The sequence below is a fragment of the Candoia aspera genome, chromosome 1 (assembly GCF_035149785.1).
Source record: "Candoia aspera isolate rCanAsp1 chromosome 1, rCanAsp1.hap2, whole genome shotgun sequence".
NCBI lineage: Eukaryota > Metazoa > Chordata > Lepidosauria > Squamata > Boidae > Candoia > Candoia aspera.
This window is the reverse complement of record NC_086153.1, coordinates 40,098,696-40,113,329: the sequence shown is the minus strand read 5'-3', so window position 1 is coordinate 40,113,329 and position 14,634 is coordinate 40,098,696. Positions and strand designations below refer to the sequence as shown.

Sequence of the window (14,634 nt, the reverse complement as noted above, 5' to 3'; positions counted from 1 at the left end):
CTACCCTGAGCTCCCAAATGAAATATAGGATATGCATCTAATAAAATAGAATAAAACAGGCACTGGGGCCAAGATGTTGATGGAGATAGCATGGGGTGTCTGGTGGATGAAAGTGTGTTTTATCAGGGCCTCAGTGTTTATTGTCTGCATGCTGGCTGGGGAATTCTGGGAGTTGAAGTCCACAAATCTTAAAGTTGCCTAGTTTGAAAAACACTGATGTAGATGGTAAAAAAGACTGTTCTTTTAGACATCTAAAGAATGACTATAGCTAAATGGTAGAGCATAGTCTTTGCAGACAGATAACATTTCCCACCCTTCACCTCCCCATCACACCGTTTTATTTGATTCTTCTACCTGGAGTTTCAAAAACTGAATCTGAGATCTGTCTGCAAAGACTATGCTCTACCATTTAGCTATAGTCAGTTTTTGAAACTCCAGGTAGAAGAATCAAATAAAACGGTGTGATGGGGAGGTGAAGGGTGGGAAATGTTTCTGGGATCCTGTAGAACCACCACTGTTTAGCATAGTGAGTACTGAGCTAAATGAATAGATATTCTGTCCTGGAATTAAGGCAAATTGCTTTAATCTGTAGATGGCCTTAAATTGCCTGCCCTTAACTGAACTGCCTGCCTTTTGAAAGTACAGCCCCATATTCTGTACATCTTGTATTATGCCAAGTTTATTGGATAAAACTGTTCCATTATGTTAGACATTAATGCTATTTATATAAAACTCTCACATATTCCATTAATGTTTAACTGAATTATAGTAGCCTCTGCCTCTAAAACATTATGTGTTCATTTTAGGTGTACCCAGAGCTTTGTGTATATATTCTTATACATGCCTTGTTCAATATTTGAACACCTCTTAATTTTCTACACGCAACAAATGACAGTTGAGGATATAGCTCTATTTTACTATACAGTGACTGAGATGCTGCAAATTATAGTTCTGTGTGTGACATTTGATCAGTGCTGTCATTTGGTCAATGATAGTACAGTATTTGGCCAGTGATGGTCACTGATCCTCTGCTTGATATTGCAGTCTTGGAGTGATGAATATATATGTACTATGACATTAATCATTTGTAGTTTTGTAGATAGCTGGACTCAGGCACTGTCATGATTCCTTATTGTAAACCATAAAAATGTGTTCAGCAAATGACATATAAGACAGGGGAAAATGTATAACTTTATACTCCCCTGCAAATAGATAAATAAATTTATGGTGCAGCTCTCTAACATCAAGATGCTATAGGCTGCTGGGTATTCACCCAAACAAGGTAACTATAATATTTATAAGAAAATTTAAATTCTCTGTCTTAGTTCTGAGATTATATTTCCCCCACTCTCATTCTTTTTCTTTTAACTGTGTAATAGAAAATACAGTGAAGCAATTTATAATTCAGTAATATCTCTTGATTCATAAAAGATTATGATTTATGAAACATTTCAGGTTAAAGAAAGATAACAAACTGCTCCCAGAGTTTGGGGAAATAGGCCTGGAGGCTGATACATTCTTGCTTAATCTTTCTGCATTTTCTACTACTACCTACAGCAGAAAGGTCAGTGCTAAGGGTCTGTCTGACTGTACATTATTTGGCAGTTGTCATTAATAATATATGAAAGAAATAAGATTACCAAGACCAGAAAAGTGCAAGAAAAATAAGTTCCTCCACCTCACATGGTTAGCCTTACTTTACCCAGGTGACGTCATGAACAACAAAATCTAGACCTGCATGCCTTTGTGTGCAACTTCACTATGTAGCAACCACTTCTGAACAGTGTAAAGCTATGAGGCTATGAGCTGGTGTGTGTGTGTGGGGTGTGTGGGTGTGGGTATGAGAGACAAAGAATGAGAGAGAGAGAGAGAGAGAGAAACTGCTATATACCTGCTGTATACCACCCCAGTATTATGAGCTGCAGAGGTAAGCAGTGTGGTGACCACAAGCCTCCCTCCAGTTTATTCCAACTTTTGTATAGATGATGATGGTGATGGTGATGATAAAAAAGCTGGCACACTGGAAATCAAAGTACCTGGCTCCAGCATCCTATGCCTTTAGGCCCCACAAAGGATAGGGAATATTCTGGAGAACTAGTTCTTCTTCTGGTGTTTTTAAGTTACACTGACCAACAGGAGGCAGTACCATTTTCTGTTAAATCAGTCTTTAGGAATTGGCCACACCTCATTTTGTTCAACCACCACATATTCTCAAAATTCCAAATATATCCCCAGCGCAAAAAAGTAATATCACCTTGGTCTTCTCTGATCAGTGATAACTCTCCAGGTTCACAGGCAGACACCTTTCATTTGCTCCTTGATCTTTTCCATTGGAGATGCCAGAAGTTAAACATGAGATCTTCTTGCAAAGTATATGCTTTATTACTTTTCTAAGGTTTTCTGTCTAGGACCAATCTCATGCATTTTTCTCATACATCACACAGATTGGTTGAAATGATCTGCACCATTCATGTGGATACAAATACATGCATAGGGAGCCAAAATGTAGCACTTATCTGTGCTTGTAGCTTCTAATATGCTAGCCTATAATCCAGTTTGCTTTTTCTGCAACAATTCCAGGCCCTGCTCCTTAGATGTATCTGGATAGACATTAAGAGTTGTGCAAAGTGTTCACGGTTGAAACCTTCCAATCCTGGAATGTTAACTTCTGATGTCAGAATAATACAGTATTTTGGATCTCAAAATGGCCCATAACAAGTGTACAAAAATGGTCCAGGCTTGAAAAAGGCCATTCTGACCTCTCTTTTGAGATTGCACCGCCAGTTTCTAAGCCCAATTTATAGCATTTATTATGACCTTTAAACCTCTGTATAGTTTGGGACCAGGTTTTTTTGAAATACCACCTATTTCATATGAGCCTAACCAAGACTTACAATTTTCAGGAAAGAATCTTCTCCCAGTTTGGCTACCATCAGAGGTGCATCTGATGGGAATGGAAGCAAAAATCTTTGTGCTGGTTGCTCCCTGGTTTTGGAACTCCCTTCTAAGGAAAGTGTGCATTCTCCTTCTCTGTTATTTTTCCACTGGCAGGCAAAAACATTTTTATCCAGAAAGACGTTTGGTTTTAACACTGGCTTGAGAGCTGAAGTAGATAAAACTGATGAGTGTAGTTTATTTTTTATGTAGTTATTTCAGTTGTAAATTTAGTTGATGCGTTTTTAAGTTCTGATTATATTTTTATATTTTTATCTTATATATTTTATTATTATAATCTCCCTGAATATTATTTTTAGCAGAGAATTAGGATGTAAATCTAATTAATAGTTGAATTAATTTTCTGAATAAACAAAAATACATGCAAAATTGAATTGTGGAAGAAGGAGCACTATAAAAAGAGGGGAAAGGATCCCAAAGTACCTAGACTGAATTGGGGCATTTGTTCATCTTACTCAGTGAGCCTGCCTTGCCTGATGGTGCTTCTCTGGGTCTTGGCTGGGGACTTTCCGTCTGCAGTGCACCTGCTCCACCTCTAATCTGGAGTTTCCCCATCTCCACCATGTAGGATCAGTAAGGCCATATTTCCATACCCAAAAGATAACAGTGGTGCAGGAAGCAGACATAAGTGGCAAAGGAGATGCAGCAAACATATGTTTATCTTGTGCATATATATTATATGGTTTGCCTACCAGCCAGCCCTCTTGGGGCAAATTTACTTCCTCAAACTAAGGCAACTTGTGGGACCCTGCTGGCCAAACTGAATGAATGCAGCTTATCCATGTATTTGAAAAAAAAATGTAGCTTGTAGAATGTCATCTGCAGGGGAGACAGCTGGGTCTTTGTTACAGTCTTTAATGTGGGTGATTTATGGTATCATGCTCTGCTGTTGCAAATAGTGTCCGCTGGAGCTGCAACCTTTACCTGGGAGGAAATCAAGCAGATCACTGTGCCTGGTCTATTTTAAATGCTGGGACAAAGCATCTGTTGCTTGCTTTTTCATTTCCATTTAGGTCTCAGTGAAAGCAGTACCGCCTGCAAAGTGTTCCATGCAGCCTGCTGTTATGCTTTGAGGAAATTTAGCAGGGCAGAAAGAATGGAAGAAAGAAAACATATCCAATTTATTTCTCTCCGCTACCCCTTCCTGACTTGCCCTGAGTTTCTACTCTTGAGTTTATCTGAGGCTCCCCACAAAAACATCAGGGCCTCCCAGTTTTTGAAAGGATGTCTAAGGGTCTGCCTTTTATACCAGCAAATGTTTGATCATATTTAAGGTGAAAGATGCTAACAGCCAGTCTGTTAACTTGGTGAAAGACAGAAATGTAAGGTTTTCATCCATAGCTTTTGTGCTATAGATAGAAAGCTTTCTTAGATTTTCAGAATAGGTACTAGGAAAGATCTGGGTCTCCCTGTGTCTAGGAAATTGTATCAGAGAAGGTAGGATTGCAAAGGGAAAATAAATCTGTTAGTAAAACATTTAATTTCCTTCTTTTCTCTTGCTTCTTTTACGTTTTTCTGATCAGCCTTCAGATCTTCTGATACTCGACCACAGCTTTCCCAAGAAAAGATACAATATAAATGTTTCTACTAGAGAGTCTCTCTGCCCTGTCTTTAGGCCACAAGAGTATAATTAACAGGTGTAATGAGGGAGATGGATCTTTCCAAGTCTTGGAGAAATATTGTAAGCGATCCACATTCACACAGGTACCCTACATCCCAAGTTCTAAGAACCTGGACCAGTGTTAAGAGTCAACAGGGAGATACCCCAAGAGCCAGATTCAATAGCTATTGCCACACCCTGGAAGCCTTTGTTGCTGTTACTCTGACCTCCCTGAGAAAATGAAGGGAATCAGGACAAAGAAAAGGAGCAGTAGCCGTGTTGTTCTTGCCCTCACTTGGCAGCTATATGTTGGGTTCAGAAGAAGACATCAAAACAAGGAAAGCAGTAGCAAGTTTGATATGGACCTCTTAAGGGTGGTGGGGAGGGGTTGCAGAAAGGATCATGCCCAAAGGCTTTCCAGAATTAGAGCTGATATTGATAGGAAAATCAGTGGATTATAATAACCCTCACAATTTAAAGAGTTGGTCATCACTGTCTCATTTGTAGGGCCACATGGCATTTACGGCACCTAATATGAGGGCTGAATGAAAAGTAATGCCTCTAATGTTATAATTTGCCAACAGTTGGCAGTACTGACATGATAGAAGGTCTGATGCGTTCTTTAGCCTTTCTCCTTTTACTTCTTTTGGTCAGAAGCTACTGTGAGAAAAAGTTATGTTGCTATTGTCCATGCAATGGAAGCCTGCTATGAATACTCATCAGTGCCCTCTAAGCAATGTTCCGTGATTGAATTTTTGACTGAAGGAGTCCCTGGAATTGAAATTACAGTTGAATGGATATTTTTATGCTGATGATGGTGAATGCATGTTTTTTATGGTGCATTACGGTGTTGATGTGAATACTATGTGTTGCTGGGCCAAAAAATGTAAAGATGGTGAACCAGTAAGAGCTGATAGTATGATCAAGAACAAACTGGCCTATCAATTGAAGAGTGGCCTAACTGTGAGAGCAACTGACAAGTTTCACTTAAGAAAGATAGATGAACTCATTAAGGACAATCAGCAGGTCCCTCAAAGAGACATTGCTGTCAGGCTTGGAGTTTCACAGGAACATGCAGGTCACATTGTTAATGTTCTTCAATATTGGAAGGTTTGTGCAAGATGGGTTCCTCACTTACTGACAGCAGAGAGGGAAGCTTCAAGAATTGAAATTTGCCAACAATAGTCATACTATGAGAATGAAGGTGAGGATTTTTTTTCACACCATTGTGACAGCTGAGCAAAGCTGTACCTGTGGAGTAAAAAAAAATTCAAAACCCAGGCTTCAGCAGGAAAAGTGATGGTTACAATTTTGGGGAATGCAGACTGTGTTATTTACATGGATTTTTTTGAACCTGGCTCCCCTATGAACTCAGAGCATTACACTGCAGCATTCAAAACTTTGAAACAATGATTAACCAGAGTTCAGAAGCACAAGAAGGAAACATTGCCACAAGCTGTTATACCTCACAAGCCACCAGAGGCAGTCGTGGACTTGGATCTCATCATCTTTCCCCATGCATCAAACATTCCAGACTTGGTGCCATGTGACTTTCACCTTTTCCCAAAATTGAAGAAATAACTTCATGGGCATCTGTTTGACTCAGTGAAGATGTGGAAAGGACCTGGTTGAAGAGACAAAGTATGAAGTTCTTTCATGAAAGCTTTAAGAAGCTTGTCCATCATTGGTAAAGGTGTGTAGGAAATAGTGGTTATTAGGTGGAGAAGTAAATACAGATAAGAAAAGAGTTCCTTTCAAGGATTATTTTCATATTTCATTTAATAAAACATCCCTCTTTAAACTAATATTAGGGATGTGGAGGTTTACTTTTCATTCAAACCTTGTATAAGTTTTTCCCATGGCATTTAATTTTTTATTATGCCAGCCTCTCTGTAGTCCAAGGTCCCCACCAACATAACATCATATAGTAATTACACAACCTTCTTTGATAAAGATAATGTTTCATTTTTCCCAAGGTAACTAGAGCAGGTGCTTGAGAAAGTGTTCTCAGATGTAATGTTGCATTTATTTTAAAATATTAAAGACTAATATAATTATATTTAGCTGTACAGGATGTCACTTCATATTTCACTCCTGAAGGTCTGTTCTCAGGAAGGTTCAACTAGCCTTTTAGATATAATATTCAGGATTAATATTGCTTGTTTTAAAAGATCTTCCTCAAAGATTCTGCATTAATTACTGTTTGAGGAACAGTGGGAGGATAGATCAATTGAGCCTTTTTGTGTCAGTGGTGCCAAAGGTCTAAAAGCCTCTCCTTAGATAAAGTCATTCCACTGCTTCACTGCTGGCTCTCCCCAAGCACCAGAAAGCTGTTTCAGAAATCTCTCTGTATGTGAATGACATTCCCTCATGCTGCTTTGTTGGCTTTTTATTTCCACTGGTTGCCATGCAGTTAATACTGATTAATGAATAGTATGAGGCTCTTTGATTCTAAATGCTGTATTCGGTTTTGGTATCTTACCATGCCTTTGAAATAGAAATGCTCAATTAAATAAGAATCGATAAATATTATCAAAGTAGTGCAAATGATCATTTTCAGAGAGTAACAAAGTAAAAGCATCTGGCATTCGTTAGGATGTAGATCTATTATACCATTCAGTAGAATAGTTGCTCAATAAGGTGTGCAGGAAAATAGATTGCAAATCAATGTGCAAGTCTGTGAGTTTTCCAGATCATTTGATTAGATCAAACAAAATGAGGAGGAAACTTTTCTGATGCTGAAGCCTTTGAGTCTGCATTTAGTTAAAACTAGAGTGGTCATTTGTATATCACTGAAAAGTAGACAATACAGAATTTGGAGTCATCTGTGGCAACTTGTTGCCAGGACAGCCATTGAGTTCCATGTGACTAGGGCTGGCTCTAGACATTTGGGCGCCCTCAGCACAGTCATCTTCTGGTGCCCCCTATCCTTTGGCTCACATTCTGATTCTGTTAGGGATTTCAAAAAGGCACTGTCTTGTTTCTTCTTTTTGAGTTTTTGAGCTTTACACTTAGAATTTTCAGCTCTGGACAATTTTGTTTTCTTTTCTTGGACATTTTCACCCTATTTACTGTGAATCACAGTAATTTTAAGTACATCAGCACCCATTGTTGTCGTATGGCAACAATTCTGTGAATTATATTTAACCCTTGAGCAGGCGCACTGGCACACAGAATGCAGTTACCACTTTTCTAAGTATAACTTCGATAAGCTGATAGTAACTTGCTCACTCAGGACCTTCCTATCAGACCTTTGTCTTGCTTCAGTAATATTATCAGCTTCCTGAGGTCCATATCTGTCATAATCATTTCTTTTTCGTGATTTGCGACGTCTGGTTAATGGGCTGTTCGCTACCACTCAACCAACTTTGTGGGTAAGTGTTTTCTAAAAACATAGAAGTTCTAAAGCAACAAGGAAAGATTATCAGATTTTATACTCATATTGTGTATTTTGGAAGTCTTTTCAATTTTGGTGCCCCTTAAAATTTGGCGCCCTAGACAACTGCCTAGGTTGCCTAGGCCTAGAACCAGCCCTGCACATGACTAACAGGTAGAAAATAGCATTATCCAGATAAAAAATACTTTTTTCATGCAGAGACCTAATTTATCGATGGCATTTCTGGTCACTGCTGGTTTAGGGAGCTTTAAAGGGAAATAGAGGATGGCGTCTTTCATGTTAATTGAATAGAGGCTTCAAGTTTGGAGGCAACATGTCCCTGAATGCCAGTTGTTCATAGGCAGCAGTGGGAAAGGATGCTTGTCTTTCTTAGAGCCAGTTACTGAGATCAGAATGCTGAACTAGATGGGCCTTTTGTCTCATCCGCAAAGCAGGGCTCTTCTTATGCTTTTACCAACACTGGGAAATTCTTTCCCACACTGAGATATGATGGAGAAAAAAGAGGGTGGGAAGGAGGAATCTTAAAAGCCCCAGGATATTTGAAAGCCTCATAACTGATTTTGATTTCTACATTGATTTGAGGAAAATACTTCATTTACCAAAACAAAGCGATATAGCAGTTTTACTTTCACTTGAAATGGCAATAGGGTGGTGCCATAAATTATTTGTGACACACGTACACACACACACACACTTCTAATGTTTCCTCAATCTCTGCTGATTTTATGAAATTATTCATGCACCTTAACAAGAAGTGTTTCTATGGAAACTGAGAAACTGAACTTTTATTAGGAAACCTACTAAAGAGAGAGAGAGAGCACGCCCAGCTAAAAATATAAATTGCCTTTTGCAGGAGGATACATGAATATTCTTGTTGCTCTCTCTTCTCCCTCTCCCCCCACCCTTTCCATTCTGCATCGTGGGCAGATCCCAGCTGGACTATACACAGCAATAACATGAAGGCATTGTTTACCACTTGCCAGACTCTGTAGGGAGATATAAAATTCTGCCAGAGCTTCGCACCTCTCAAGGGGAGGTTTCTTCAGGGAAACAGAGTGTTCAGTGCTGTATGTCATACTAGCTTTCTGGAGTCAAAAATACAGAGCTTTTAAAAAGAGTTGTCCTGAGGCTGCGATTTTTCACCCAATCCAGAGAGATTGTTGCTTGTTTGTATAAATGCCCCCTCCCCATGTCACCTCCTCTCCCTGAAGAAGCAATGGATGGGATGAAGGAAAGTATCAATGTAATGCTCCCTCATTCCTCATCTACAGTACAGCAGCTGGCACAACTCTCCCACCCCATTTCCAAATCTTAGAGCAGCTGGATCTGTGGCATTGATCATCCCCTTGCCCTCTCCCATTTCAAGTGAATGTGACTGGCTTGGGACCAAAATTCATAAAGATGTGCCTCCCAGACTGTCTGTGTTTTGAAATCTATTAAAGCCCTTCTTCCTGATTTTTCCTTAACAAAAGTAAAATATGGAAAACAGCAGCAAAAAGAACAAAAAAAGAGGGTGTTTGGGGAGTGGATGGGAACAGCGCCTGGATTATAGAATGTTCTCCTTAAAGAGGTCGACTGACTACCAGTTTTAAACCATTTCTGTTTTCCCAGGCACCTTGAGAAAGGCCTGACTCTGCTCTGGTTTTTAGTTGGTCCCTCATTTTACTGTTAATGCTACAATCTGTGGTCAAGCATGTTGTTTTCTTATATAAATACAGTGCAATAAATTGTTGTTCATGATTACTCTTCAGAATCTATTGGGTGAAGGGCACTTTAAACATCTTAATAAACAAATGATCCAACCCCCAGCAGCTGGGCTGGAATCAGCACCTGGTATCTTTGGCAGTGGGTAGGCAGGGCCATCACTACTCTTGCCAGCCCTGGTCTGACAGCAGTTGTAGTCCAAGACGTCTGATGGGTGAACCTGAGTAAGGGGAAGCTCTTTAAGGTTCAGAATCTTTTCTTTTATTAAAAATAAAGACCATGATAGCAAAAAAGAAGTCATCTTTCTCTTGGTCATCCTAAGACAGACTTGAGGCCTGTGGTACTGTTCTGTCAATCCTGTGTGCCAACCTTCACATGTCTGTGCATCAGTTTCCTGATACAGATTCTGGGAATGTTTGTTATAATGCATTATGGAAGATAATGATCTTGGCACGTACAGTCTTAATGCAACTGGAAAATACTGGTTTGGGGAATACTGGTTCTGTTCTGTCTTTAGAGCTAAAGTATACTTCTGTCTCAAAGTACAACAATACTTCTCACCCTTGTGAATGTTCCAAAAGCACAATGTTCCATAAGCTTGGGGGATGTTCCTATAAGACACTTGGTGTCCAATGCACCATATGTGTTCTTAGGGCCCAAATCAGTATCAAGTACAAGGACTTGGAGAAATTACTGGAGAATTTTTCAGCCTTTCTCGACATTCCATCACTGACCCAAGGGTTCTTAAAAGTATCAAGGGAGAGGTGGAATGAAGATTTGAGGAACTGGCATTCACTGACAAAGCTAAAAATAACAGGTTTCAAGCTAATGAATACACTGCTTATGTTTAAGGAAATCATTCTGAGTATCTTGTCATTATACTTGGACTCTGTCTTTTAGAACAAGGGCAGTGGTACACCTCATAGTGTCCAGGTTTAGTTCCTGGAATCAACAAAGAGGTCTGAAGAAGATTCTAGGTGAAATTCAGGAAAGAGCTACTAGCCTGCAAAACTCTGGGTAACCACAAGAATTATAGATCTTATATCACTTCACTACCATCTAGTGGTTGTCAAGATTTTTGCAACCTAGATCAATAGCCCTAACTTGGAGAGCCCTTGACAATATGGAGTAATGGTCTGACTCAGTATCAGATATTTTCCTAGTCTTCTGTTTTTAGTCAACAAACAATTAAGTTTTATTGTATGCTAATGCTGGATTGCTTTTCCTTGGCAGGGACTGGTACTCAACAAGCTTGGGAGAAGAAACTTGGCTCAGAAGGTTCTGCAGGATGCAGTCCAGGTGCAGAGTACCAGCCACAAAGCCTGGAACAGCCTTGGAGAAGTCCTTCATGTTCAGGGCAAAAATGAAGCTGCTGTCGAGTGCTTTCTGACAGCTTTGGACCTTGAATCTAGCAGCCCCGTCATTCCATTTACGGTTATTCCCAGGGAACTGTGAATGTTTAGTATTAACTCATCAAATATGTTCTGTGGAGGAAGTTTAGGTGATAAGCAGTCAGTTTACATATGCGTGTGTGTGTGTGTGTGTGCGCGTGTAATCTCAGAAAAGCTTTATTCAAGGAAATGCTTCTGTTTCAAGGATATCACATTTTCCTTGTACTCAAAGCTCAAGATAGCTAGTTGATGGGAAAATGTTACTCTCTAGCAGCTAGACCTATTACAATTTGAAATGCTGCCTAGGTACAGTGCTTTCTCAGCTGCAGAAATGTATGGAAGCCACAAGAGGCTCATATTCTTTTCAGTCTGCTTCTTACCTTATACTGCAAGGATTCAGTGGTGAATAAGTGAAATGCCTCTCAAGCATGGGCTGAACTTAAGCTTAGTGGTTTTATAAGCCTGCCTTATAATGTGGTTATGCTGGTACCTAATGGATAATACCTGTGGCATAAGCTACACATGACATCCCTGCCATTTGTCATGTTTTCATCCCTTATAATTGATTAACTTGTGAAGAGGTAACTTGCATGAACTCTGAAACTGATTCTGCTGAAAATTCAGGACAGGGGGGAAAAAAACCTTTTTTAATTCACTCTTGGCACAGTACTTGAGCTATGACCAAGGACTTCCAAGAGGAGCTCTCACTCCATTCCGTTAAGACTTACAGGCCTTAGGAAATACATGACAGAAGGGTAAGGATGTCAGGTGGAACAAATTCTTCACTCATGCCTTAAATTATTGTGGAATGAGGTAGCAAGAAAAAATATAAAACTGGAGAAAAAGATAGGTATTTCCAGAATATTGTGTTAATAAAAAATAGGGCAGCTCAATTTTATAATTTCAGCAAGGGTTTTGTTCTAGCCCACTAGAAGTTATGGGACATTAAGACACAAGACTGCTGCTTGAGACAGTGACAGGCACACATATCTCAAATTATCTCCTTTAAGAGTATTTCATAAATGCTCCATAGCTAGGGACCATTACAGCTAAACATAAGTCACTGAAAAATCACAAAAATTACCTGTCCAAAGCATGTACATGATGGAGATGGTGGGATGCACCATGGACAAAATTACTACATACTAGACAATGCGTGACCCACTGGGTCATCGTTTCAGAGATATTTCCCTCCAAGATTCCTCAGTGCCTTCAACAATGGCAGAGCTTCTAATGTACTGGAAAAGTTCTTAAAAATTCAGGGAGACATTCAGAGGTGTATCTGCCTTGAAAGTAGCCCATGTTGAACTGTATAGCACAGTCAAACATCAGGAGCTGACCACAGGAAATCTTTTATGACATTTTGTATTATGTCATGTTTTATAAAATTTGGCAAATTTCTATTCCATGGGAGTTATTGGTCCCGGATTTTGGACGCATTCTATAAACCCATTTGAGGTATATTGATTCAAAAATTGTTGGCCTATGACACACCATTTCGCCCAGTTAAAGGTTACAAGTATCAGATGTCAGAGTTTTAGTAGTATTTAGATAGATAGATGTGAGTTTGGACCAATTGCAGAATATTGCAATGGTCTCTGAGTCTAATCTGGCATATTTGAGGCTAAATCAGTTTTGTTTGTGCTCAGGGATGTATAGAATGAAAGTGTAGGCATCTGTGCAAGCACAACAACTAGATATTACTGTAGCTTCTTGGTTCTTTATATCATTTCATCCTTCTGTTCTATTTGTAGTACATGACACAGATGGAGAACAGTATGTTATTCCATGTAAATGATCTCTTGCCTCTTAAAACTTTTTTCCAGTTTAGAGGAGATAGTCTAGAAGGGCCCCTTTACCAATATTTCAGTTGCCTTGCAATTTGCTTTTAATTATGCTGCCATGATCATTCCAACTGATCTCATGTATTCACCTGAGCTAGTTCATTTTCCCATAAAGTATACTATCAATAACTGGATTAAACAAGATAGGTGTAAACACCTATGCTATAGCTATCCAAATTTACATGCTGCTGATTTCTTTTTAAATCTCAATTTAAAAGGAGATTGAGTTGATTTTTTCTAATCTTCAGGGACAGAAATCATCTCAAAACCCACAGACTGAAGTTTCACAGTCCAACCATTAGAAGATGGGAGCCCTATTTTATCTCATGTGCATAATCAAGGTGCTGATTAAGTAATACAAGACTTGAACCTGGATAGCACAAGCATTTGGTAGGGTACTACATGATCAGCTAAAGGATTTTTCCTTGCTGTATCCCTCACATCCAGGGCCCTCCCAAAATGCCTTTTCTCCATTATTGCCACCATATTCTTCAGTGGCAAAAATAGGGCATCTCAGTTAATTTGCAGGAAATAACTAACACTTATTATGGCAGTGACGGCTCATCTCCTGGCAACCACCATTTCCATCCTTGGTAACCCAGTGAATGATGCTGCATCTTCATAAATCATCAGTCCAGTGAAAAATAGGATGGGGATGAAGAAGGCAGACAAAAATCAGGATCCATGTAGGACTAGGACTAGACACTATTGAATATCTGTTTATTATCCAATAAACTTCATTTTTCACAGTCTGTAGTGTTTAACAGTGGTGAAATTTTTCATATGCTGTACAGTAGTGTGAACAAAATAATATTTTCCCCATTAAGCTCTGGTGATTGGGTGAGTTCAAACAGTTTCAATTTGATATCGGCATAGATGTTATCTTACTTTACTTACAGGCAACTATTCTGGGAATTGTTATTTATTAAGCATATTATTTGGGCACTATGAGGCCACTGAGTTATAGTTCAGCAGTATCTGGAGAGTCATAGATACCCACCCCATCTTACAGAAATTATAAAATCATGAAAAATAATTAATTATATAAACATGATTAATTAGGAACCTTTCACTGATGAATATATGGGACTTGTAGATCATTAGTTGCTTAGATTATTTCAGTACATTATAGACAAAGTTGCCCCTTTTGCTCTTATATCCACAATTCTGAAATGTAGCATTCTCAAAGAAGTGCTACATCATATCATGTTTCATTTGCAAACCAGTCTGCAATGCCTTTGAGATTTGATATGCCTTTTCACATGAAACATGACAACACTGAGTTTGAAACAGCTTTCACCAGATGAATAAACAAATCCCATGGAGAAAGATGTGTTGCATGTATACAGTCATTTCCTGTTGCTTTTCATTCTTTGTGAAGTATTCATACCATAAATGCATCAAGGTTTAAAAATCAAATCCTGAATGACGCCTCCGGTGACCTACTTGTTGCAAAAGTCAATTTAATATATGTCCACAGGGTTCATATAGAACGTAAAAAGGAGTATCCAGGAAGAATCAAGACTGGTACCATATTATGGAATAGAATCGTAGAGTCAGAAGAGACCTTTTAAATTTCAGTGCAGGGACCAAGTGTCCCTGACAGAAGGCTGTCTAGCTTCTGTTTAAACACTCATGGAGTCCTCCACTTTTTTAATAAGAATTTTATTAAGTTTAAAGCAAAGATAAGAACTACAAAAAAGAAAAAAACTACAAAAAGAAAAAAAAAACTAAGGAAGTGTG

General features: G+C 38.9%; 1 protein-coding gene across 1 annotated transcript in view; it reads left to right on the top strand.

The window, feature by feature from the left end:
• Positions 1-14,220, top strand: part of TTC7A (tetratricopeptide repeat domain 7A) — a 215,331-nt gene extending 201,111 nt beyond the window's left edge. The window contains exon 20 of the mRNA XM_063302680.1: positions 10,890-14,220. Coding sequence (XP_063158750.1) covers positions 10,890-11,111 — 222 coding nt within the window. The 3' untranslated portion in view covers positions 11,112-14,220. The remainder of the gene's footprint in view (positions 1-10,889) is intronic.
• Positions 14,221-14,634: the final 414 nt, after the last annotated feature.